This window comes from Pteropus vampyrus, unplaced genomic scaffold, assembly GCF_000151845.1.
Source record: "Pteropus vampyrus isolate Shadow unplaced genomic scaffold, Pvam_2.0 Scaffold43, whole genome shotgun sequence".
Classification (NCBI taxonomy): Eukaryota; Metazoa; Chordata; class Mammalia; order Chiroptera; family Pteropodidae; genus Pteropus; species Pteropus vampyrus.
The window spans coordinates 3,955,865-3,983,395 of NW_011888824.1; the positions used below are offsets into that span (position 1 = coordinate 3,955,865).

At 35.2% G+C, this 27,531-nt stretch overlaps 2 protein-coding genes across 2 annotated transcripts in view; both read left to right on the plus strand.

Annotated features, from left to right (window-relative positions):
* SOGA3 (SOGA family member 3) overlaps positions 1-27,162 on the plus strand; it is a 64,078-nt gene extending 36,916 nt beyond the window's left edge. Inside the window, exons 7-12 of the mRNA XM_011358731.2 lie at positions 595-901; positions 17,398-17,648; positions 21,328-21,690; positions 21,788-21,867; positions 23,672-24,998; positions 26,570-27,162. Coding sequence (XP_011357033.1) covers positions 595-705 — 111 coding nt within the window. The 3' untranslated portion in view covers positions 706-901; positions 17,398-17,648; positions 21,328-21,690; ... (1 more) ...; positions 23,672-24,998; positions 26,570-27,162. The remainder of the gene's footprint in view (positions 1-594; positions 902-17,397; positions 17,649-21,327; positions 21,691-21,787; positions 21,868-23,671; positions 24,999-26,569) is intronic.
* On the plus strand, positions 324-27,162 carry KIAA0408 (KIAA0408 ortholog). Its single transcript, XM_011358730.2, has 6 exons — positions 324-901; positions 17,398-17,648; positions 21,328-21,690; positions 21,788-21,867; positions 23,672-24,998; positions 26,570-27,162. The coding sequence occupies exons 2-6, from the start codon at positions 17,514-17,516 to the stop codon at positions 26,741-26,743; spliced, it is 2,079 nt and encodes a 692-aa protein (XP_011357032.1). The 5' UTR covers positions 324-901; positions 17,398-17,513; the 3' UTR covers positions 26,744-27,162.
* Positions 27,163-27,531: the final 369 nt, after the last annotated feature.

The window sequence follows — 27,531 nt, forward strand, 5'->3', positions numbered from 1 at the left end:
ATAGATAATTCGTAAAACGAAGCAGGCAGTGCTACCCTCTCTGGCAAGCCTGGTGTCCTGTATCTATTGGAGAACCTGTGGAAGTACAGCAGCATGCATGGCTTTTAAAGACACACAGGAAGTTTAAATTTAAAAAATCAGTTTATACACAGAAGCATGACTGACATTAGATTAGCTGCCTTTTAGTCACAACTAGAAAAATCGCAACCCTATTGCTTATTGATCTTGCATGTTGCTCTGCTTTGCTATGGAAAAAAATATATATTTATGATAAGACTGTTAGATTTTTAAATGTTGAAACTTATTTTCTTCTTTTTATTGTAGCAAATAATTGGTTTTTAGTTTCCTTGTTGCAGCTTTTTGGATACTTAGAGCATGTGATTTTTCAGTTATACTCTCAGGGGTAAAAATAGAAGTCAGAGTGAGAGAAAACACTGTGCATAATAAGCTTTCAGATTTGGTAAATAGAGGCTTAAGGAAGAGTTCTGCTTTATCTGAATTTGAATGAATGCTTAGATTAGTTGATATAAATGTAAGTTTTTAAATATTATTATTAATTAACTCTTTTCTTTGTCTTTGCATTTACCTTCCCAGATGTTCCAGCCTATCATTTTACTTATTCTCATTCTTGTATTATTTTCATCACTTTCTTACACAACAATATTTAAACTTGTCTTCCTTTTTACGCTGTTTTTTGTACTGTAAATCTCTCATCATTTACCATTCATTATAGTATTTTCAGTTTGTTTATTTTGTTCACCCTTCAAGACAAGAAGTAAAAGAAGTATAATTTCTGTAGTAACCAATGCTATAAAAACACTGAAGACTGCTTATTTCTTTAAAAAGACCCATCTTACAACTATCAAATTCAATAAGAAGCCGAAGCACTAAAATATTTCAGGTAAGGACCTAAGTGTGACTTTTTTTATGTAAATAATTTTAATTTTTGCATCTGTTTTTTACATCTTAATTACTCTTCTTGATAAATAATTGGCAGAATGACTGTAAAAATTGGCTAAACCTCTCAATTATTTCTCAGTAATTGAATATTGTGATAATTCAAAAGCTAGACATTCACAAATTGGGCACATTTCCAAAAATATGTAGGTTTATAAACTACCTTTGCTAAGTTGCATTAGACTAACAAGATAATTTTCATATCCAATAAATATCTATGAAAATTTTGGTGAATGAATGAAATGTGACCCTTATGGAAACTGATTAATTAGTTGCATTGATGTTGGTGTTCTGTCTAAAGAGATGTGTTTGGAAGCATGAGAGTTTATTAGGCCTTAGTTCATTGAGAAAATAATTATCCCCATCCTGCATTTGACAAGCTTTGAACCAAAATAGCACTTCTGCATTTACCTATTATACTTGGAGCCATATGTTGCTAATCGAGTTTGTTGCCTGGAGTCCTGTCCTCTATATTACAGGGGTCCCCATCCCCTGGGCCATGGACTGGTATCTTTCTGTGGCCTGTTAGGAACCAGGCCATACAGCAGGAGGTGAGCACCTGGCGAGAGAGCAAAGCTTCATCTATATTTGCAGCTGTCCCCCTGCGCTAACATCACTGCCTCAGCTCCACCTCAGATCATCAGGCATTAGATTCTCAAAGGAACACCAGTCCCCGGTGCCAAAAAGGTTGGGGACCACTGCCTATAATATATTGTCACATGGAACTGTGCTGGAGCAGAAAATATGCTAGAAATAGAGTATGTGAAATGTTTTGAATTGGGAAAACTATAGTCATTCTCTAGAATTTCATTAAATCACAAACCAAAGCCAGTAATATAGTTCGAGTCAGAAGTACTCTCTAGACATAAACTTAGTTTGGCGAACCCAAGTACCCACTTTCTCCTCCTCGCTGAAGTGGCCTGGACAGGCACCATGTACCCAGAAGGCCCTATTTGGTTCATCTCATTGGCAGTTTACCCAGTGGAAAGGTAGAATGCATCAGTGGCACCCAAGATTCATAAATTCAGGCACTCATTGAAGCCGCATACTTGGAAATACTCTGAGTAGTTGGTGGTTATGAAAATCTGTTGGAAAGTGAAGAATCTTGCACGTCAGTATGAAGAATATTATGTGGAGTGTCTTTGTTCTATTCTGTAAGGTGATACTGGTAACAGAATTTATTTTGTGACCTAATGCCCAATACCTCCATTTCCTTTTGAGTATTAATTTTAAAAAAGAAAAAAAGAAGTACTTAACAGTAGTTGAAAATTCAGTTTAAAATAACTGCTTTTGATCTCCATTTCTTTTTTATCTCTTTGATTTATATTTCATTTTGTTTTGGAGGGGAGGAGAGACCTGGAGTGAGAAGTGGTTAACCAGCAGTTGGAATCTGTCACTACACATTTCTGGCTTCTCATCTTGGAGATTCAGAAGGCTAGGTAGAACTTTATGACAAAAAAGAGTGAAAAAGTTTAAGTGCTATATTTAATTATTTATTCAAGCATTTATTTATTTAAAAATTTTATCTCAAAGAACGAAATTACTTTAAAAAACAAAATCTGTCTGTTAGATCCTTGATAAGTCTCCAGGCCAGCATCTCAGAGGAACCATTTAGGGAAAGGAACTGAAAGGAACTGTTTGAGGGCTGAAATTTATCTGAAATGTTTATTGCCTTTGGAGCCAGATATACCCAGCTAAACAGCTACCTTTGGAGCATTTGATAGTATGTGGAGATGTGGGTTGTCACATGACTGAGAAGCTCTACTGGCATTTAGAGGAAAGGGGTTAGAATTTCAAAGCATTGTCCTGCCCTGTGGGAAACATGGTTATATAGTGCACTTGTTTACTTCAGAAGTCTCATGGATACTTACTACCCTGTGTGGCTTTAGGAAGCTCGCTTCAGAATGCTAACCTTCTGTATCATGAGAGGAATCAAGAACGAAATAGTTAGATCACTGGTTCTCAACCCAAGCTGCATATCTGATTTCCTGGGGTGTTTTTAGAATTGAGGCCCTACCTAACACTAATTCCAACTGAATGTATGGACCCAGGCATTTATGTGTTTTAAAACTCCCCAGAACCACAGCTTTAGATGTTTGAATTATCTAAGACATATATATGCAGCTTATACCAAGGTTACAGTAAACTATGTGATACTAACTTTATAAAATCATCAGTTGTCTAGGTTTGAGTACACCTTAAAGTTCCAGCCATTTGGTGAATATCCAGATCCTCTCTAGAGCATTTCTATCTTTGTCATACAGCCTTTTCAATGACAAAGCAGTTCTATTTCCACACTGATGATAGTGTTAGAAAACTCTCCTTTCACTAATACCAACAAAATCGGAGAAGACAAATAGGAATAATACATGACAGAAAGGAGAACCAAAATGAAAACTGTGTGTACAGGGTCACACACACACACACACACACACACACACACACACACACACACACAGATCAGGCACACGTGCACATTGAAAGCCTCCAGATGATCCCACACATACACCTTGACAATCCACTGCTTTGTCATTATATAGTTATCTCTGCTGCAGAGCTTCTCCATGTTTATAGAAAGAGGATATGGTGTTCCACAAATCCATCAGGAATGATGTGTGCCAACTGACTCTACCCTCCAAACCAAGGTAGGAAAGAGCATACACAAGAGATATGAGAATGAAACAAAAAGGTAGAGCATGAATCTTTGGTCTATTTAACAACCATTTTTAAGTATGTACTATTTTCAGTAAAGAGGAAAATGAGGTTCAGTTTCTACTCTTTTTGGGCCTCTAATTGGTTGATTGAGCAGGATAGACATGTAAACAGCTAACTCTAATATGTATTCTTAAAGAATTGCAAAAAAGGCCTTGTGGTTTTAATTGCTTATTGGACACCTGTTGGCATGTTAGATATTCCTAAGAAAACACAATAAAATTCTTAGGCATTCTGGGATGAGATGCCATAAATATATGCAGGGGTGGTGCATATACCCCCAGCAGTATCTTATGACCTGGATTAGGAAGGATTGGCTAACCAAGTGAGATCTGGGCTAACCGAAACATGAGCCCCACCTTCAGGAGTTAAGGTCATCCTGGCAACAGGGTTGTTAATCTTACCTTTGAACTCCTAAGACATTGATTTTTCTAGAAGAATTTCATGAGAATCTTAGACTCAATCCAGGTTCTCCATATATGAATCCCAGTAAGATGTTGGGGAAAGGAAACAGGACTGACTTGACTACTGCTCACAGACTGTGGAGGACTGGAGTTCACTCTGACAGCCCCTCTGAAGTTAGTGAGGCAACTTTACCATACAGTCAAAGTTCAGGGGAGTTCTTTCCAACTCTGCCCTGCCCACTCTGTAGCTGGCTTCCCGGAGCCTGCCTGCATGTGTGCATGTTCCTCTCACACACTGTGGTGCACAATGAGAGCTGCAAAGAATTCAGACCTGCCTCCATCTTAGGGGACTGCTGGGGGCCAGTAGGTGGGAGGTGATCTCAGCAAACTGCCAGCAGGCACGAAGTGAGTTTGTCCCTTTTCTTATTCTTCCTGGAACTTCAGGCTGTTCTGTGAATACCCAGGATCTAGGGTACATCTGTTCCTTACATTACAAGACACAGACATGGGAAGAGAAGTTAACAAAGACAGTGCCCACAACCTCAGAAAGAGTTTCCAGTATCTTCATCCTCTCCCCTTTGATCCTGTTACTTGCATTGTATAAAGCTAGTTCTAAAAGTTCTAATACCCTAGCTTCTTAATTCACCAAAAGAACAAAATCTCCCCATTATTGATAGATACAAAGATCTCCTATTTGTGCCTTTGAAGCTATATTATTTAAACATCATGTTGAAAATAAATTCAAACATCATGTTGAAAATAAATTCAAACTTTATTGTAGAAAATTCTCTCATGTGCACATTCTTAGCTGTAGGAAAGAGTGTCTTTAGTAATTTGGCCTAATTTAGGAAAAAAAGAATTCCATTGGCTATTTTTAGGCATAACTGACTCGAACTCATGAAACAAAGGAAAATTCATTGCTGAGCTTGGAATGTGTATTGGCCTGCATTCCCCAACCTTCACTTCAATTTGTGTGGCAGAGACGGGTATGGCTGTTTAATCAGCTGCCTATGAAGTTTGGAATGTCGCCTTTGAACCTCAGCCTTAATTTCAACTATTCATGCAGCGTTTGTAGCTACATCCTTGTAGAACTACAGCCGCTTTCATCAGATGCCTAATTGAATGTAAAGATTGAAAAGAAAGTGGTAGAGGATAATATCAGAAAGTGAGAAAAGTTGACTGTTTATTAAACAACTGGGATTTGGTACAGTTCAGAAACAGTATTTGTGAAGACAGTAATGCTTAAATCCAGTTACAAACCAGTTAAGTCTAGTGAAAGATAGTTTTGATTTTATGTTTGTAATTTTGGTTTCACTTTTGGGAGAGGAGGTGATCGTGTATACATTTTGATGTAACTAACATTTCCTGAGTAGGTCCTGGTATTATCAACAGCCTATCTGTAGAATTTCAGAGGGAAACTCAGAGAGTTACAAAGCTTTATTGCCTGGATATGGCAGGAAAATCTTCATAGAGACTGTAACAAATGTGCTTCACTTGTCTAAGTTTGAGTAGACCTTATGCTTCTAAACAGTGCTTTTGTGTGGATCATTTGGGAGAGGGGGCCATGGTGGTAGCTGTTTAAATGTTGCCCATTCATAGAATCTCCAAAGGTCCTTTCCATGTACCTTAATAAATATACACTTTCTCTGCTAAAAGACCCAGTCACTCTAAAGTACTCAGTAACAGTTTTAAAATAATTCTGTGGCTGTCCTGGTGAAGTTGTCAGTAATTTTTAAAACACTTCCAGGAACAACTTTCAAATAGAGTACTGTTAGAACCACACTTGCTCAGAGACTATGAGCAGCAAGTGTAACACTTATTTCTTAAAAATAAGGAGAAACTTCAGAAATGTCCACTTTTCACTGTCTACTGTTAAGTCAGGCTGTGTTACCCTAAAGAGCCTCATCTTATATCTCAGATGTTTATGTTTAATAAGCTCAAAGGTATTGACATTTTCTGAATTTTCAATTTCATTGTTACAATTATAAAAGATTTTTTAGTTTATAGTTGTATGAGTTTTCCTATAACCATTTTTCCAAATAGGGTACCATCAAAACCTACATCTAAACATAAAATTGCATGAATTTATAAATTCATAAAATTGACTATGACATGAGAATATATAATCAGTGGTTTTTAGTAATTATTTAGCCTTTTCAAAAATATTCATGTAACTTTATTGACTGGTGTATTAGAATGTTTCTTTGAATGTTGTCTAAACCAGACAACATTCAAACTCAGTTTAGGTATTTCAAACCTAGTTCATATTACTTTTCTTTTGTTTTGATGATTTTTGCTTTAAATTGTCAGTCCGTATTTAGATATCTTAAATAATTGAAAGTTTTTTATCTTGTACCAAAATAAGTATTAAATAAACAGTGAATTAGAGGACTCTGCACACACACACACACAAAACATTGAATCTTTCATAAAAATTTAGAACACTGACCTATTTTACAAAATGAGAAAATGACTTTGAAGTATTCAGGAATGGTACAACTATTTCAGGAGCTTCAATATTCTGCACACTCCAGAGATGGAGCTCTGGAGGTTATCGACTGAATAAGTGTGCTTTATATGTTTATTTTCTGTAGTCATTTCTAAATGTTTTGAGTTGAGCTGCTTATTAATCTATGTTAACAAATAAAATGCAGAAGTGATTCTCAAAGGCTGGCAAACAACATTTGTACCTTTCTAAGGTTGTCCAACATAATGTACATTTAAAGTCAACAAGTCAGCTCTTTAAATTCATCTCAAAAGTACCTGCATTAACCTAGGCCTTTGAAAATTAAGAGGATGTGCGGGCAGAGAGAAGCTCATCAGTTTTCCCACTTGCCTCAAATTCTTTAGTAGGGGAGGGGATTTAAGAGCATTAAAAAAAAAAATAGAGTCTTTTCTTAAAGTCAGAAAACTCAGTTTAGTGTCTAGTTTTTAATTCTCTTCCTTTTCATGAAAATGTGCAATATTTGCACAATCCATATCTCTGTATCAATACCTCTTGAACAGATAAAACAGAGTTAGCTTTTTAAATAGAGCATCCAATGTGTCAGCTCAGATCAGTTATTTAGAACTTTAGAGGAGGAGTTTAACATGACAAATCAGCCAAATTAATTTATTCTGGGCTTTAGATGACTCTTAGGAATCTGAGCTCCTTTGCCTGAAAGGAAATGTGAATCTGCTGAGATACAGGACCATTGCATGGAGAGTCTTAGCTGCTTAGGTTCTATGTATGGAAAAAGCCACATCAAGCAGCCAAAGGAGATAATTGAAAGAAAAATGAGGATCCCGAGCATTGGACCTCACAAATCTTGAGGTGAGAAGGCCTCTAGGAGGAGAAACTTGTGTCTCTGGCCACACTCCTCACTTTAGAAGGAACGTAATTTATTCATATCTGAAGCACTGATATTTGTAGGAAGCAGCTGGATTCAAAATAACAGGGTGGATTCAAAATAACAGGGTGGATTCAAAATTGATAAGAAAAGATGAAGTTATAGGAACCTTACTGTTCAAAATATTTCAATGCTAACAACAACAATAACAAAAGACCATAGTTTAAGGGCCAAGCACAGCATCAAGGTATTGTGTTTATAGTCTCATAGGGACTTAGTGAGAGCCCTTGGTGTGTAGAATGGGTCTGGCTGGCTTTGCAGAAGTCCTCTGATCAGAGTGTGACTTGGAGCCCCCTTCTGTGCCCTCTCCAGATCTTTTATCTCAGCCTTCTCACATCATGATGCCACATTTCTTTTAAACCCTCAAATCTAGCACCGACTCATATGGTTCCTCATTCTGATCTTCCCTCCATCTCCCCACTCCATGATCCATGAATAAAACAAATTCTTTTCCTGAGCTCCAAAGCTTACCTTTATTGACTTGTCTTTTCCAGTCTTTTCTGCATGCTAGCTGTTCTTTTCTGTTTCAAGGTATAACTAGCTTCCTCTGCCAATGCCATTTTATTAGACAATTACTGAATATATAATGCTGTCACTTAATGGTGATAAATCTAACATGTCTGGTAGAAGATATTGGTGAGCTAGCAACTCTCTGGGGGCAGGAGGTGAGAGAGAGCGGTATTAATTCCTATGTCCTTCAGTTTATACTCACTAAATGGCCTTTCTTTTAGCTGTGCTTTATTGCTAGAACTTCCTGACAGAGAGAAGTGACTCAGGGTGGCCCTCTCGTGGTAGACAAGCATTCCCAAGGCCCCTTTCTGGAATAAGAGGCAGCCATACAATGATTCCTTTATTTACATTTTGTCGTCAGCATTATCAACATCTCCAAAGTCAAGAATCTGGAAATAATATGATGAGATGTTCAACACAAATTTGAAATCCATTAAGATCTGTCTCTAGTTTTAAATAGCCCACATTTGAGATTTTGTTTTTTCAGAGTACAGACCAGTTCTTAAAAAGAACAGATAGTTTTGAAACTTTTTTTTTTTAATTTTTAAAAAATATTTCTGTCATCTGGAAATGCCTGTACATAAAACCCATGACAGAGCTGCTTGGCTAAAAAACATGTTGACATGTTACCAGCCCGCAGAATAGAAGAGAGAGCCAGCATCCCATGATTCCAGGGGGAAAATGTCCAGCACTGGGAAAACAGCACATTAGCTAAAAAAACAACATTCTAAATATGTAACGTCCATGGATAATAAATGCTCTGTGTGTGACTCTCATAATTTTATAACCCAAACCAGATTTTTATAAGTATCAAAATTATACTACTTTTACTAACACAGAATCCAACCTCTGTCATTCTAGAACTCTAAAAACACAGGACCAAATTTGACAGAACCAGCCATGGCTCTTTATAAAAAATAAGAAACCTGGGCCTCACCACTGGATGGTCTCATTCAAAAAGTCTGAGGGAAGTTTCCAGCTTTAGTAATTTTTAAAATAATTCTCTGAGCGATTGCGGTGTGTGGCAAAGGCGGAGGGTCACACTAAACTGTGGTCCCATGGGTGGAATGCTGTGGTGCTGTAGAAACGAGGAGAGGCTCTCCACGTTTATTATAGATTTATCCCAACATAATGGGCTATTCAGAATGTGGGCGGGCATGCTGCAAGTTACATTTCAGGGATCTTCAGAGTTGACCAAGCTTGTTGAGGACAAGGACTGGTCTTATTCTTCTTCCAGTCCTCAGGATCTAACACTACACCTGACACAGAGTTTGTGCTTATAGACCCTTGTTAAATGGAATATTAATTGGAGTGCCCAAGACCTCTTTCTAGGAATGGAAGATAATTTAAGATTCAAGAGAGGTCTACTAAACAACTGAAATCATGTATCCTAAAGCAGGGTTCCCCAACCCCTAGGCCGTGGACTAGTACCGATCCGTGCCGTGTTAGGAACCGGGCTGTACAGCAGGAGGTGAGCAACGGGTGAACAAGCAAAGCTTCATCTGTATTACAGCCACTCCCCAGCGCTAGCATCACCACCTCAGCTCTATTTCAGATCATCAGGCATTAGATTCTCCATGGAGCACCGGTCCCTGGTGCCAAAAAGGTTGAAGACCACGGTCCTAAAATACTTTGAAAATTGCAAAGGGCTGACATTGTTCTAGAAGGAAGGATTATTTTAAATATGTTACCGATAATAGCCTCTAAATTTTAATATGTGTAAAAATGAGTCCAGTTTTTCAAGGTCTTTTCTAATTTTTACCATTTCGTTTTCAGTGAAAATAAAAATACTGCTAAATATGTTTAAAGAATAAAGGAAGAAGGGACTGAAAAACTATACAAGCAAGAAGTCAGAACCCACTCAGTCTCATACACAACCAGAGTTGTCATAGCATAAAGAGATTCAACAAATAAATGTTTTGTGATGTTTCATAATCATTCTTCAGACAACAACCTGTAAATTGTGTACCGCCATGCTACAGGAAAAATTGTGTGTTTATCCCCAGATTTTTTTCCAATCACTAAGTTAAAATTCTTTTGTCTTTGTATTGTGACTTAAGATTTATATTATTTAAGGACACAAGCCTCTTTAGATAAATAGTCATAAATTCTCTGCTATATGACTCCTGTGTTATACTTGGAAGATGGAGTATCATCTTCCTCATTTGGACTTAGAAGAAAGCTGAATTTAAAATTTGAGAAAGCCAGAAATCGACTTCTCATGCCCAAAACTCTTATCCCTGACTTCTAACCCCTTCCCTTGAATGCCATGGAATATTAAACTTCAAGGCACCAGGAATGAGAAGACCTGAATTCTATTCCTGGCATTCCTAGTAAGTGGTTTTGTGACCTTGAGCAAATGACATTAGGGCCTCTTTCTTCAACTGTAAATTGAGAAGATTGGCTAGATGATTTCAGAAGTTCTCTCTAGCTCTAAAATTCTGTAAGTCTGGAAACACCTGCTAGTGACATTTATATATTCAGTATTCTTCTTTTACCCTTTTCAAAATATTTTATTTTGTGGCTTAGTATCATTATTCATACAGACCTTTTCAAATCCTTTCCAGGATTTTTTGTTTGTTTCCTGACAGCAGCTGGTGTTTCTACATTTACTTTAAGTATTACATACGCTTCTTCATATATTTGTAATACATTGAAATAGGATTAGTATGTCATCAGATATCAGTGATTTTTCCAAACTCTCTGCAATACTCAGAGCAATAATTTGAATTAATTTCATATTTTAAGGTTTAAATATTTAAATGGCTTAAAAGTAAACTGAATTATTCAACAAATGTTGTTTTCCCCAAAAGATTTTCAGCCATTCTAACACCTGCTTAAAACTGTCAGGCACTTCAGAGTGTCTGAATATCACTATAGAGCTAAATACACTAGCATCAGCCTTTTAAAACCATTCAACTTATATACATAACAGTAGGCACTTTCCTTAAAACAAAATCTTCTTACAACAAAGTTTTTAGCGGAAAGGTTCAAAACACCTGTGCTGAATATGTATTGCCTTTGTATGCTATTATCTCATTGTATTACTTAGCATAGAGCCTTGCAGAGAGCTGTCTCTCCATGAGTAATCACTGTTATTACAGTAATTATTATTGTTATTGCTTTTAAGATTATGGTAGCAGGCTTTCAAAACATACATGATTTCATACAGTTGTCCTACATATACTAAAGCCCTACTATAAGCAGGTTATACTATTATTAAACTTTTTAGTTTTCCATGAGATATTTATCTGGAAGCAGGCAAAAATAATGCGAAAGTATTTATGTAATGCTTTAACAACCATACATAGGAAGTTCTTCAGATTTGAGGATAAGACCTTATTCTTTAAACTTTTATCTAGCTTTTTTGCTGAATTGGACACAAAATTGTTTTAGACACTTTCTTTAAGTCAGTTAAACCAAATGTGAGCGAGTTCTCACAGAAGCTGGAAATACTGCTGAGGAGGCAAGGTTGCCCAGCATTTCCAGGCTAGATCCATCTGGTCACGGTTTGGGGAGCCATATACTTAGGCTGCAGCACACCACAATCGAAAACAAGCACATGGGTACCTCACTGGCTTTTTCCTCTCGTATTAAGTATCATCTTTTCCCACGGGCTCTGATTTCCTCTGATTTCTTTCCCATGGACACCACCATCACTGTAGATACAGGCAGCAAGTTGTCATAGAATCACAAAGAGCTATCAAGTTGGTCTTTATATGTGCCCCGTTTCTACTTTATTTAAAGATAGAAGTTTGCTATGTTTTCACAAATCTTTTGAGATTGTGCGTGTGTGTGTGTGCGCGTGTGTGCGTGCAATTGTTGTTACACATGTTGTTCTGCCACATCTAGGCACCAGGCTTTAAAGGCACTGAAAAGTGCATTCTGATGCTAGCTGGAAAGCGGAAAGTGAAAGGCGTGCAAAGAGATCATTCTTGCCTATAAAAAAGAAGTTGGCTTTTCTAGATAAAAGAAACCTAAAATTGGCCCTTGCCATCGTGTGATATTACCATCATCTCTTTTGGCAAGTTTGAAAATCCTGAGTTCCATTATAAAAGCTAAAAATGTCCTGGACCTGGAGTTGTTTACCCAGAGAAGGAGCTGCTCTAGAGTTACAAAGCTCTGGTTGGAAGAGGTGGCTTGAAGGCCGCCTCCAAGCAACTGACGTCACAGTAGTCTCAGCTGCTGCTGTGACACTGAGCTGAGCAGCTTTTTGATTTGTGAAAGTGGTGAAGGTTTCAAAGGGACTTGTCAGTACCGCTCTGTTGAATGGTTGGACTTATTTTGCATTTCCATTTCTTGCAAAGAAGCAAGATTCATCAAACTGAGACTTCTCTCTTTAAATCAGCTAGCTATCCTTCCATTGCTAGATTGAGCAGTGGTGGAACATCCATAGGATTTCTCCCCAGAGCAAAAAGGTAAGTTTCTTTCTGAAAGTTTCAAAGCAAGTGACTAATTCTGGCAGAATATAGAGGGCTTGCTGCTGATATGCTTTAAACTTTGGATACTGTTTAAGTGGAGGGTGATTTCAACATCTGCCTCTTTTAGTGTCTGTGTCTGGGCTTAAAAACAGTGGGGCGGGGTTAGTAACGGATCTTAATGACTCGTAGGGAAAAGAAGGTTCAGCTGCTGTAAGTGGATTTCCCAACTCTGAACTGACAGTGCTATCTGTTTTCTGAGCCTGATTTTCAAATGCTGACTCTCAGTACTTCAAACAGCACTTTGCCTACCATGAGATTTCACTAAATTTATTTATTAGAATGTTATTTTTATTAGGATGAAGACTTTAACATTTATAAAGTAAAGCTCACAAGCTTTGAGATTGCTGGTATTTGAAAATTGCAACTAAAAATAAATTAATGTAGTTTCATCGAAGATGATGGTTTGCTCATCACATGTTTCAGTAATTTCAGTTGAAGTGTGTGCCATTTGTAATGGGTTAATTTTCAGTTAAGAGGTAAGGTTACCACTAAATCTTCTGTGTAAGCTGGTTAATTATAGGTATTCATATACCCAAGCCAAAAGTTTCTTTCAACACTTCTTTTTATAAGTTAAGAGATGTTCATCAGTTCATCTATATCTTGGATGTTTTCTAGTTTGAGTATATAACTGAAGAGAAAACAGAGAAGGAGAAGATAACAAAATGAGAAGGCAAAATTGATCTCTTCGGAATTGCATATGGTCGTATCTCTTTGATCCTATTGGAACATAAGGAAAATGCTGAAATAGCAAGAAATAGCAAGAAGTAGCAATAAAAATTATTCCCTTTTGCTCTGTATTAAAATCATACCATGGCTGTCTTTGGAAAGATGCATTTGCCAGGGAACAATAGAGGTCTGTTAATTAGTTAAAGTGATGTATAAATAACCCGGAGAAAGAGCTAGAGAATCTTGGAGGCAAATGGTGTATTCATCTGTTGTGTTTTGATATGAGAATTCCTAATTCCTCAAAGTTGAAAGGAAGCAAAGCATCTCCAGGGCAAATGATTCTTCTAGGAATTGTGAGATTGACAGTACCTACTGTGTGTGGCATGCCTACATTGAAATATACAACCTCCTACAAAGGAAAAATCTTCAATTACATGAAAAATAATACATTTAAAAAGAGGAAATAGGAGAGCAAGAAACAAATACTCTGAACAAAAATCTCAAAAGAGAGAATTAGCAATAGAGTCAACTCCTTAACACTTTTTCATTTGTTTGGCTAAAGTCCAGTTTTCATTGGGAGAGATGGAGATTGAAATGGTAATGACCAAGTAGGATTAAGAGCAATGCACTTTTCAGACAAAGAAGTGTTACCAATTGAGGCTAATATGGGAAATGAAAATGATTTATTATGAGACTCCTATATTACTCTTAAATTTTGCTTACTAGTAGGGCTGGAAAGTTAGCAGAACTATTTTCCTCCCATCACCATGCTTATGCAACCCACTCACAACTCTATGATTCTTGTTTCCGGCCTTGGAGAGGAGGGAGTAGCTTAAATGGATTATGTAATGCTAGCTTAAAGTTGTTGGGGGAAGAACGTGCGTATGACTAAGTAACCCAGCTCTATCCTTTCACATTTGCTCTAATAAATTTTTATTCTGAATGAAATTCTAGAAGGAACGAAATGAGATGGGGAGTCAAAGAGACATGGGGAGGGTAACAGATAGCGGAAATCTTTTCTTGTCTCCCACATAGATTCCAATATCTGGGGGCGAAAAAGAGTGACAACTAGGAACAAAGAGAACTTTTATATTTGTCTCAGTAAAGAGCACAGAGTTTTTGAATCTGCTGAACCGCTTTACCCCATAATGTTTTATTACAGAACATTATGCTCCTACAAAGTTGCCCCATTAGTTGGATTTTTAAAGATATATCTATATATATATATATATATATATTCAAGGAAATTAAAACAAAATCAATTTTATATAAGATTTGTCTATTCAAATTTTTACCAGCAAAAATTTTCCTAAATATTTAATTTACCACATATCCTTAAAATACTTGAGAATACTGAGGACAGAGGAAAATCATTGAAAATTTAAGAGTTTACACATTAGACTTGCTTCTGTCAATTTTCTAATTAAATAGTGATCAAAATCATCAATTTCATTTTAAGGGAAAAATAACGAAGGGAAAAAAAGAGGGTGAGATGAAAGACGAGAAAAAAAGATAAAAGGAGAAAGGAACAAAAGGAAGAGACCAAGAATTAGGCATTTATCAAACACCTGCTATGATCCAAACAGTTTTAGGCACTTTTATTAAGCATTCTCTTGCTCACTTAATTCTCACAACAACTCTATGGCACCCACTTTATTTTTAGAGAAGAAAGCAATATATTCAGCCAATTTCATCTGACATTTATGACAAGACAGAGATGGTAAGAGAGTGAAATAAATACTCCCACAAAAATTGGCACAGATATTGCTCTATAGGAATTTCTCTCAAAGGCTTGTTTTTTATTCATAACCATTACAATTCTTGTCACTAGAATTGCTCTGGCCCTGGAAGGGGAAGCTCTGTAGATCAGCCCTTCTCTATATTGTGATGGATTTGGCCTTTTGCAATTAAGTGCAGGATTCTATCTGCTTTGGGAACATTACCTGGGTTTATGTACAGTGCAGTTACTACGAACAAGTCTGATTTAGAGTTTTTCTGGATGATCATCTTCAGGTAAATGAAAAAGAGAAGGGTCTGGCACCTTTTAATCTTGTTCTGGAAGTGGTTCAAGAGGAATAGAAATAAAAAATGGAGCCATTTGCTACACAATTAGAGGAGAAACTTTAGGATGATTTCTGAATATTCCCAGTGTTTTAAAGACCGTTAAGATAAAATATAGAATATCATAGGACCTCTTTTCCAGGTAACTTGATATCAGTCTACTGCCTTTATATAACTTCTTTGGTTAAATCTGCAACTATCTCTCGATGTCTTAAACCAACCCACTCTTCCTAAGACGTTCCAGTGTTAAATACCTGCTAATAAGCAAGATAGTTTCCGCTCACAGTTAATTACATACAGTTTTAAAGTAGTCTGCCAGTCTCTGAAAATAATCACTGTCTGCATATCCTGTGAATGGTTATTAAATGAGTCTAAAAGATTACTAGGTAATCATGATCACCGACAGATTTACCGAAATAAAAAGCAATATTCTGTATGTTCTTTACTGTCTTCATTTTATTAGGTCTTTGTGATGTGTTTATTTTGAGGCAACTTTCATTTGATATGGCAGGCACTTGTGGTCACTTGCTCATAATTTGGAGGGTAGAAAGAAAAAGAAAGGATGACAGTATAGAAAATGAGATTATAGAAAAGCATGACTAAGTGGATAAAATGAGACATGCTAGCATCTTTAATGGCTAAATCTGAAATTTCTTCTTTATCTTGACTGAATTAGCCACAGTATTATGAGTGCCAAAAAAATAGATAAAAATGATCAAAGTATCTGTAGCAAATTGTTTGAGAGAAGAGTAACATTATAAACCCCAATATTATTAGGATGTTTTTAAAGGTGGAACCCTATATATAGCACCAACATTTTTATACTTATCAGTCTGTTATAATTCTGATTTCAGCTCAGAAAATATATGTTTGGAATAGTTCACTACACAGATATGCATATTCAGAACAGTCTGACAAAATTAAATTAGTCTTCAATGTTTATCTTATTTTTGGGATGTGAAATATGCAGGCATCTTCTGTGTCTACGAAATGGGGCATTGGCTTCATTCCACAATTCCAGTACCCAGGCAGCTATTGACTCTTAAGAACTTTGCTCATAATTAGCATAAGCTACCACCTGCTAAGTTAAGGCATTTTGGCTATGGCCTACAAAACTGAAGAATTTGACTTCTTATAGGCATTATCTCAGATGGAGATTCAGACATGTTAGATATGTTTTGCTACCCATTTAAAAAAGCATATGACTTTATTAATAAAAATTACAGTGGAAGTTAGAGCAAGATTTTTTAAGCAAAAAAATAGGGAAATTGTTTAAATTTCTCAAACTACTTTGCATTTTGTAAGTCATGTAATCTTTAGAACCCTGTGATTAGCCTCATTTTAATGTAAACAAACTAAACCTCAGAGATTTTAGCTGATTTATAACAGTTACTAATCTGGTATTTTAAATTGAATCTTCAAACTCTGAATGCGCATACCCTCAATGCTAGGAATCTAAATATTTTAGTCACTTCTTAATGTATTTGAAGATTTCCCTTCAAACTGAGCAAAATATTTTCTTCAATTATCTGTATTCAGCTATCTTAAATAGGTTATGGTATATAATCTTTTAGAAGGAGAAGTGAGCATGGATAAATTTTAGCATCTTGCTCCCAGGATAGTTTTGTTGCTTTTGCATTTTACTTCATAAAGTAAAATAATGAAAATTTTTTTTATGATTTAGTTTGGTTTCTCGCTAATACCCCAGTTCCATATTGACAACCAACTTCAGGATCTTAATTCAGTAATCGCATTTGGCATGGGCTTGAACTCTAATGTAAAATTGATACTCTAGTCCAGTACTGTCTCAGGACTAAGTCATAAAAATATATAATCTAGTTGCATCAGAGCAGGAGTAATTCTTTTGCAGCAGAATCTACCACCGTTACGTAGATGTGACCATACAATTGAATTTCAGACTTCTACTCTTAGATATTCATGAAAAATTCTATGTTTAGATTAGGTGGTTAAAGGAATACTTATATCTCACATCTACATTTAACCATGTTGTCCACTATAATTTTGCTGTCTGGTCTCATAACAGTGAAAAGAAACTTTGGACAATACTTATTTTTTGACTGCTTTATTTTCTTCTTAAGTAGATCTCTTCTTTTATGTCTAATTTTCCTATAGTTTATGTCAATGGTTCTTGATAAAATGATAAAATATTCCCAGAAAGCACATGAATTTGGAACTCTCTCGTTATGTTTATGTTAGGCTTTATTTTAAAGGCAAGTGAGACTGCTTCAAGTAGAACAACTTCAAGCTTTCAAGAAACAGTTAAGAGAAGGCAGAGACGAGCAGAAATACCACTTCACTAACACACGGTTGCCATGGATCTGCATAAGCAATGGGAGAACACAGAGACTGACTGGCACAAGGAAAAGATGGAGTTACTGGACCAGTTTGACAATGAACGGAAGGAATGGGAAAGCCAATGGAAGATAATGCAGAAAAAGATAGAAGAGGTACAAGTTGATTTGTTTCAAATACATTGGAAACTTACAGATCAGAATGAAAGTTCTTTTGAAGTTCATTTTGTCTTGTAAAGTGTTTTTGTTTATTCCACTTAAGAGATGCATATCTCAATGATATTTACTAGATATTTGCATAGGGACTAGGCTTATTTTGTAGCCCTGTATGAAAGTTAAGAACTTTAAATGTCACTCTAAAATGTATCAATTTATTATTTTCTGACTAGAGTGCCTTGGTATCAAAAGTGAGGTATGTATTTTGCATGAGTTTTCAAATACTGTGTCCAAGAGGAAAACATAAAGATATGATTGGTGAAACATATATTAGTAAAATTATAATTGGGCATTAAAATGTAGATTTTTTTCTGAGATGATTTATGAATAATATTTACTAAAGGTAATCACATACTAGATAATTCGATATAATCAAAAGGAGTGTCATATCTCAAACAGAAAATGGCAGTGGACATGATTTTTATTCTGGTAGGGTGTGCCACATTTATTAGGAAAAGAGTAATGAAAAATGACAGATCTCTGATACAAATAGTTATTTTATCTCCAATAACCATTTCTCAGCTTGTTGGGCCTGGAATATTTTCTTTAAATGTTTACATTGATGCATATTCAAGCTCCTTCCAACTGAAAAGTATTTATACTTATCTTGCTTTCTTCTGGTTACATCCGTGGTATTGACTTACATGATTTTGTGCAAATTGCCAAAATAATTATTTTAAGATTCCTTGGCCTTATTCAGAGGCAATCAAAACTAGTGCTTTATGTGTTTATACTGCAAATATTTTTTTCTTATTAACAGCCATATAATTAGTTGTGAATAAAATACAAATTGGCATGCTACACAAAAGAAGTCAAAAAAGAGTAGCTATTTAACTATTCCTCCAAAATAGAGCTGAAAAGGCAGGCATGTAGTATATGATTAGAAATTGAAAGGAGAATCCATTGCTTGTCCCTCTACAGTTTAGAAGATGTGTTTCTTAGTCTCTTAATTCTTCCAATCAGAGATCAGGTTGAATCAACAAGGAGATACCTAAGTCAAATAAGAATCCACAACTCCAATTAGAAACCTGAAGTCTTGGGTCATTGGCTCCTAAAGGTTTGTAAGGTCTAGTTAGTAACAGCTTTAGGTAATTCTAACATCCAAGCAAAACGATTAAGGGAGTCAAGATTAGTCTAGCCAATTGTTTAAGCTATGTATCAAAAACAGTCCACTGTCTGGTTTAATCTATCCCTGTAAAGTAATTATTCTGACAGCTCTGTAGATTCCCTCTGTGGTAAACATTCGCCTTATTAATTAGCAGGCGTTAAACATACTTTATACTTAGGATGATAGTCCCTAGAAATACTGTTCCTTTCTGTATCTAGGAGACAAGGGCTGTAATGCTTTTTCTTCACCTGGAAACAGTGGCTGTAGAGCTATTTATGTCTTGCTGCTTGCAGTATACAGCTCTATAACTGAGGAATATGTTTAGATAATGTGCTTACCCAGAATACCCATAGATGATGTTCTTTAATGCCTGAATACTAGCATTGTGCTCTCCTTATCATACTAACATAGATTTTTTTGTCTGCTCCCAGCTTTGTAGACTTTAAGAAGATACATGCTTCTTATAGACTACAGTGCTGGGAGTAGAAAAGATTGAGGAAAAGAGAAGGAAAATATCCTCACGTGTCGCAGAGAATCAGGACAATTTGTTTGAAACTAAAATTTAAAATGAACACTTGGAAAAATTATAACATACCATTGTATTTGTTCAACATTTATTACTGAGTTCTGTGTATTAAATCAGATGCAAATTATTCTACCATGTATTAGAGAATGTAGATTTCTGGGAGTACACATGTCCCTCTGGTGATCCTGAGTAATACTCATCTAGTGAGAGTTTCCAGCATTAGGTGTTAGTATGCTAATGGTTCTCTGTTCAGCCACTATCCATAGTCACTGTATTCGCTATTGCAAAATTAATATGTACATACTTGGATCATTTGAAATCTGGAATAATTTAGATAGAAACCCTGCACAGAGTTCATAGATGCCTGGGAATTTATTTTTTTAATCACATTGCAATCTTTCCTGCTTATCATCTTTGTTGAAATGGTTAGAATACCCTTGACAACAGCTGAGTACCAGATAATACAGATTCTCTTACGCAAAGTAAATTGTTTTCTATCTATGACATTATGTTATTTGTTTAGTCATACCTCATTTTAGTTTCCAAGAGTATTTACGATGGTATATAAAATTCTGCATAAGGTACAGTATGCTAAAGCAAAAAGAGAAAGAAGAGATAAAGACAAAAGGAAGGATCATATGTAAAATGGGTGCAGCAAATCTACCTTTCTAGTAACTAACACAAAAATTTTCAGATGTATATTTCTCAATATTCAGAAAACAAAGCAAACTTATTTCCCAGGAATAGCACGTCTGTCCTTGATTTTGAAATGAAAGCAATTTTGTTTTCACCCTTGACTCTTCAAAAAAAGGATGTTACCAGTAGCATTCTTAGATTTAACATGGTACTTTTGAAAGTTGTTGCTTAAAATATCCTCAAGGTCAGCCAAAATCATAATTCACATAACAGTTCAATATAAGTAATTTTACAGGGGCCAAAGCAATTGATTCGTGACTGCAATTTGATGCTATCCTGACTTCATTCAAAGATAGATTTATAAGTATCTAGAGAAATAAATGCACTATATGTTCTTCAGGCATCAACTATGTATAGAGCTTCTCTCATCTGAGATTTAGGTAAATATTGAGAAGCAATAAATCTGTTATTCCTTAAATAATAAGTATAGCTCAGATATAGATTGTGGCTGTAAAATGTAGAGTCATTTGCTTTAATAGTTATTTGATAGTCTCCTTTGAAATGTGACAAGATCTCCCAGAACTCAAGCCAGAAGAGAAAGTCACTAATTTCCTCAGTTCAGGGATGAGCTGAATTAGTGCCTACAGGTTAAACTAAGTTCTCATCAAGAAATAATTTGGAATCTACTTTCACATAGAGAAATAGATGATCAAAGCCTTAGAGTTCTTTTATATCACATGGGATAAGGTCACATTTGTTTTAATCAGGATGAGAAACTTTTTGAATATGTATAGCTTTGGCATTTGGTATTGCCTATCCCTTACCAACGTAACTCCCAAAGGAAACATCTTTTGATTGCAAATGTCTACTTAGAGAGCAGAATGAACTGACTATATGAGATTGTCAATTATTTAGATAGTTAAATGTTGACATGCAGGTGGGATCATATGTTTAAAAACATGACTTTAGTGTTCAAGTCTTGTTTCTCACTGAAAGCAATTAGCATGGTCAGTAGTGGATTTGAGTCATTCCAATTCTGTAACAGTGCTTCTATATCTCACTGACACCTATATATACAAGTTTATTGTACATTTGAATGAGTTGATTTCTACTCAGAAAGACAGAAATTACTATCCATGCTTGACCTACTGAAAATAGTCTTAATGGTTTATCGAAGTTGCTCTGGCTAATCTCGATTTTAGAAGCACTATTCAGAGGTATAAGCATTAACACTCCAAGGTAGTATATAGTCATATGGCAAAGAGGACTCAAAACAGTGTGCTTAGTGTCAAAAAAATTGGCAAAGTGAATTAGGGGAGAAAAAAGTTTTATCTTTGTTTTCCTTACAGCTTTGCCATGAAGTAAAGCTTCGGAGGAAAATCAACATGAAGGAACGTGCTAAGGTCATTAATTTTGATCGTGAGAAGGCCATTCAAGATAAAGAGGTGGAATCTTCTCCAAATTATCTCAATTCAGGGCAGTGTGAATTTACAGGGATGAATCACAGGAATGATCTGGAAAAAGAAAATAAAACAGAGCAGAGCTTACTCAGTGAAGGAAATCAAATATGTAAGGAACAAAAAGCAACAAAAAAATCAAAAGTAGGGTTTATGGATCTTTTGGCCACAGACAATCAAAAGGACTGTGAGATCTGGCCTGACCTGAGGACTTCTGAGGAAGCAAGCAAGGGCTGTTCTGTTGCCCTCAACACAGTAAGTAAGATGTGACTGACCTAGAACTGTTTCTAAAGAAATATTTACATTTCCAACATTTCAATGTGCTAACACGCTATTGCTTATATATATAAAGGCTCTCGAAGAACTTGCCAAAGTTAGTGAAGAATTATGCAGCTTTCAAGAGGAAATTCGAAAGAGGTCCAACCACAGAAGGTAGGCTGGTACATCTCTGATTATTTTATGTTGGAAAATCAAGAAAAATACTGTTTTCAGTTAATCAGTTTAAGGTGCCACCTCCTTACACTTTGTTAATGAGAATTAACAATGAGTTATTAAAGTTTGTTATCTTAGGAGATAAAATCTTTAATTGTATATTTCTGTTTTCTAATTCTTAAAGCAAACCTAATTCTCTTTGTCATTTGATTATTAGGAATACATTTTTAGTATTTAGTTAAATAGCCTCCATAATAAATTAATATATACTTTCTAATGCAGTTCTTTTCTTTTTGAATATTTGGCCAAGGAAAAGTATAAACTGGACTAATCCACTTAAATACATCATTAGACGATGTCAGATTTACAGATGTGGTATTTTAATACATAATGATGTTCTATTGAAATATTTTATACCTAAGGGTCATTTATTTTTTTTGTATTTTTATGTATATAATGGAAACACATAATTTTCAGAACAATATATTGTAAATATGTACACACATATATACGATGCTATAAAAATGCTGTTTCAGTTCAGAAACACTCTTATACTTATAAAAGTAAGTTTTAGCTAAATTAAAAAATAAATTGGAATTTTCTACAAGTAAAGACGAATTGTTCTAAGGTAAACATTTATCTCCTAGCGAGTCAGTATGCTTCTATTAGAAAGCTGTAGCAATGTGTACCCTTATTTTTATTTAGCTGTTAGGAAGCTCAGAGAGAATTTTTGTACTGATTTACAATAGATTTTCTAATCATATTTCATACATAATTTTGGCCTCTACTTGCCCATTTAGCTTTTGCCTACTATTCTCTGTTAAGTATTTATCTGTACTTTATTGTAAGCTAACTCATAATATTTTATCAGTTGAAGACATATAAATATGATTGATATTTATCAATATGATTAATTAACTTTAATTTGTGAATCCCTACTGTTAATATATTTAGGTTTTTATTTTGATTGAACTCAGAAAAGACTTACTTGCCAGTTTTGTTTTACAAATCATATCAAATATAAAGTTTTCCTTGTTACTTCATGGCCTTTAGGGAAAAGTTCAAAATCCTTAATATGTTCAAAATCCTTAATAAATCCTCAGAGACATTACAATTTAACCTAATGTTTCTCTCTCATTTTCCATTGCCTTCCTCACTCTGCTTTATAACTCATCCATGCCAAAGTACTCACTGTTCCTCGAATACCATAATGGATTTGTTGCAGCTCACTTTGCCTATCTGCTGTTTACTCATCAAAAAAATTCTTAACTTTTCTTTCAAGCCCAAATGACACCTTCCATTTAAAATTACTCTGTCTCATTGCACTTCTATTCATATTTCTGTCATACTACTTAGAATGTTATTTCAAATTCAAGGGGGAGGAACTTGAGCTTACATGACATAATGAATAGGAATTCAGTAGGCAGAGCAGAGGTAAGGAAATGACTAGAGAAAACCTATAGAAATGGAAATGCCAGTAGCACTCACCCAAGAGATTACAAGATCTAGGCTGGATATAAGTGAAGTTTTGAATAATTAAAAAAAAAAAAAAAATGAAGGACAAGATTGGAAAGAGTTTGTATGAGAGTTTGTAAATCCTTGAATGCAACAGTGAGAGATGGGCTTTATCCTACAGTAAAAAAGACTTGGAGGTTTTGACTAGGGGATTTATATAAAAATGACATTTCAAGAAATTGTGACTAATTTTCCTGTAGCAGACATTTATTGCTTAAGCCATGGGTTCTTTTAAGAGCTTATTCTAAATAAAGTTATCACTAATATACCATGTTTTCTAATTGTTTAGGATGAAGTCAGATTCTATTCTCCAAGAAATGCCAAATGTAATTAATCTGCCTCATGGAGACCACATGATCAACAATGGCCAGTACATTCTTCCAATCAATTCAGAAGATGAAAAGCAGAAAAATAGAAAGAATCTGAGCTGTGCTGATATGCTGCAAAGCAATTTTATGAAAAAATGTGGAACTGATACAGTTGATCTACAAAGAAATGAAACTCCACCTGTTCCTCCACCAAGAAGCACATCTCGTAATTTTCCCAGCTCATATTCTGAACAAGCACATGAAAGTCTGAAGGAAAGTTTAGACCACAACAGCTGGGTGGCCCATGAGGGTCAAGGTGAAAGGAACTGCAGTCCTCATTTCCTTTTGAGGAATGATGGAATGTCTACACTGTGTTTAAATGAAGGGAAGACTATGAAAGACGGTATTATGTTTTCTTCTTTGGCACCAGAAGACAAAATAGATAACAAGCCTCCATGTAATGAAAATGTTGGATGGGGCATACGGTCATGCGACACAGTGATAGGTGCAAAAAACAGCCCCTCTACCTTGTGGTTTCAGAAAACCTGCTCTACTCCCAATAAGTCAAAATATGAAAAGATGATACTAGATCACCCTGCTAAATCTCATCCTGACCTTTATCTAAGCAATGACTATAGCTCCTTGGTGACACAGAGCAGTGGCCCACTTAGAAGTTTCAGTTGTGGCTTTGATAGGACTACTAGGAATGAAAAGCTGGCAGCAAAGACTGATGAATTTAATAGAACCGTATTTAGAACAGATAGAAACTGTCATGCAATACAGCAAAATCAAAGCAATTCAGAATCATCTCAAGATCTTAAGCCCTGTGATACCTTAATTACAGGTAACATATCAGAAAATGACAATGTGTCTGACATCCTGAAAACCAGTGCCCACATGACTGTACCTAGTGAAAATGTGCCTGATAATCCCACCAAAAAATCCACAACAGGCCTAGTCAGACAAATGCAGGAACACATAAATCCTAGCAATTACAGGAATATGCTCCACGAGCATGACTGGAAACCAAGTAATTTATCTGGCCGACCAAGATCAGCTGATTCTAGGTCAAATTATGGTGTTGTGGAAAAGCTGCTGAAAACCTATGAGATGTCAACAGAATCTGCATTGCAAAATTCTAAATGCTTTCAAGATAATTGGACCAGATGTAATTCTGATGTTAGTGGTGAGGCCACGTTGAGTCACCATTTAGAAATGCTCCAAATAGAACAAGAGCTTCAGCAAAAGACATCTATGTGTGGGGTACAGCAAGTGAAGCAAGGAATAGATTGGAAAAAGATAATAGAGGTGAGAAAGCAATTAATACATTTTGGTAGAACTGCATTCATATTTAATCATGGATCGGAGTTCAATCAATTGCCCGTTCATCTAAATAGAATGTAAGCACATGTTTTGGCATCTTCTCAACTTCTTGACCCTTAATTTGTGAGTAAATATAAACCTTAGGATTGTAACTCAATGTGAACTTGTTATAGTTTTTAAGACTAGGAGTAACGCATTATAACTTAAAATTCTGAAATAGGATAACATAGATATAATAAATGGGCTTAAGAATCTCAAGAAGATCAAATGTTTGTTGTAAGTTACTTGAAAAAGTATTCTGAGTATATGTGTTTTGATTTATAGAATTTTATTCTTTTAAAGTGTTTATGTTTTTAAAAGTATATGGAAAACATATTTGTAAAATAATTTGCACTTTCAGTTATTAGCTATGATTTGTTCCGTCATTTTCAGCATTTGATTCATGTTTTCTCTCATGAGATTAGTCACATGAATGAGAATATGGGTAAAACACATCATTTAAAATAGTACATTATAAAGTTCCCTTATTTGTAGAGCTAACAGGCAGTACATGGAAATAAAAAATTATAGCTTAGATTTTTTAAGGTCATTTCTATTTGTATAAATTTTTAGCATTGAATTTGCCAAAAAAAAAAAATGGTATTTGAATAAAGTTATCCTTTTTTTTTATTCCAGTCTACTTTCAAGAGTATAATCCTTAGAAGTAGTTCTTCTTCCCCTGATCCTCTAGAAAAATAAAATTCCAAAGAAAGAAAAAGAAAATGCAGGCTATTGTCATAGAAATTAAGGCCATCCTCATTGCCTATCTCAGATGAAAGAGCAAAGGCTTTGTTAAAAAGGTCGAAAGAACCAAAGGTATCAAATGTGTCATGGAAGTTTTAACATTTTTTTTTTAATTGCAAAGGTCTAAGATTGCTTTTCTTCTGTTAAAATAAAAAGAAAAGAAGAAAGCAATGAAACAAAGAGAAGGGAAAGAAAAGATTTTCAATCATCACATGATGCCTAGTATCGATAGTAACTCTTCATTAGCAATTACAAATTTTTCGAGAGCCAATAACCATGGTTCTTGATGGGAAAAAAAATGATAGCTAAGATAAATCATTTGTTTTGTGTGTCTTTCACTAATGACCTCTAAAAGTATTAATAACTTGACAAAAATAAACAAGATTTCTTCTATAAATTATCTTTTTGTTTTTAAATAACACTGAAACATAATATTCCACTAAGAAATGTCTGTAGTTCCATCATATCAAAGTTATCTAATATGAATTTCTGAATACTGAAATTATAGTTCTAAAAAGTTATCCATTGTATTAAAATTTGTCAGTGTGAAGATATCTGCAAGATTATTAAATGCCACATTCCATATTAGAAATGAATTGCTCTGATTAAAACATTGATGACCACCAATATTAGACAAATATCTTTTTTAGTTTTTGATGCTTTTTCTTGCTGTAAATATACTAATATATTAATCCCATTGTTGGGATCCGTAAAAAATTAAGCCCATTTTTGGTGCTGGTAGAGTGAGGTGAATGTCTTTTTTTGTGTCTTAGGAATCCGTGGCCGTGAAATCCTCACAGGGAAAAGGTTTTTCCCGACCTGCTAGACCAGCAAATCGCCGTCTCCCATCCAGATGGGCATCCAGATCTCCATCGGCACCCCCTGCCCTGCGAAGAACTGCCCACAACTATACTTTTTCTCTGAGATCTGAAGCATCGATGGTCTGAGTCTCTGGCCTGGATTGTTAGATTACAAAAGTCCCATTTGCCAAACAGAGCATTCTGAGTGTTTGCAGCCAATCGTGTCTCTTATGTATCTTTTGACATTACTGGGACAAACGATTTAAATCTTAACTTTCCATCAGTCTTCAGTGTTTTTAATCTATGGAATAATTATCTTCCTGTATGTTGATTTCTTAGATCAGAACTTTTTAATGCCATCCTCATTAATTTGCCAATATGATTTAAGTAGAAACAATGTACTATATTGTATATTCTAACTTTCTTGCAAGCTGCAGAAAGCAAGGTTATGTGCATGGCCATGTGTTTGTAGGTGCATGTGTTGAAATAGGAAGTACCTTAGTATCTATTTAGATAAGAAAATTTATGTGCTAGTGTTGACTTTGAAATTATAACATGTATACATACATATATATTCTTTGTGTTTATTTAAAATTTTTGAAAATATACGGTACTATTTATATTTTGTATACCTTTTCATAGGTATCCACTTAAGGCATTCGAGGTATGTATATTCATTAACCACTTCCTTGGGCCCAGCTACATTGAAAAATAAGACTTATACACATATCTAACATTGGTAGATTTCTATATACAACTCATAGTTTCTTAACACATATAAGGATAATACCATCAATCTCCTGTTTTACTCTTTTAAATAAAAAAAAAAAGTCAGTTTTAACAGATCAGTCTTCTAAAGCAAACAAAATGTTCACAAAAGCTTTTCTACATGATTTGGTAGTCTATCGTGGCTTTCGCTGTATATTTGAGCCTCA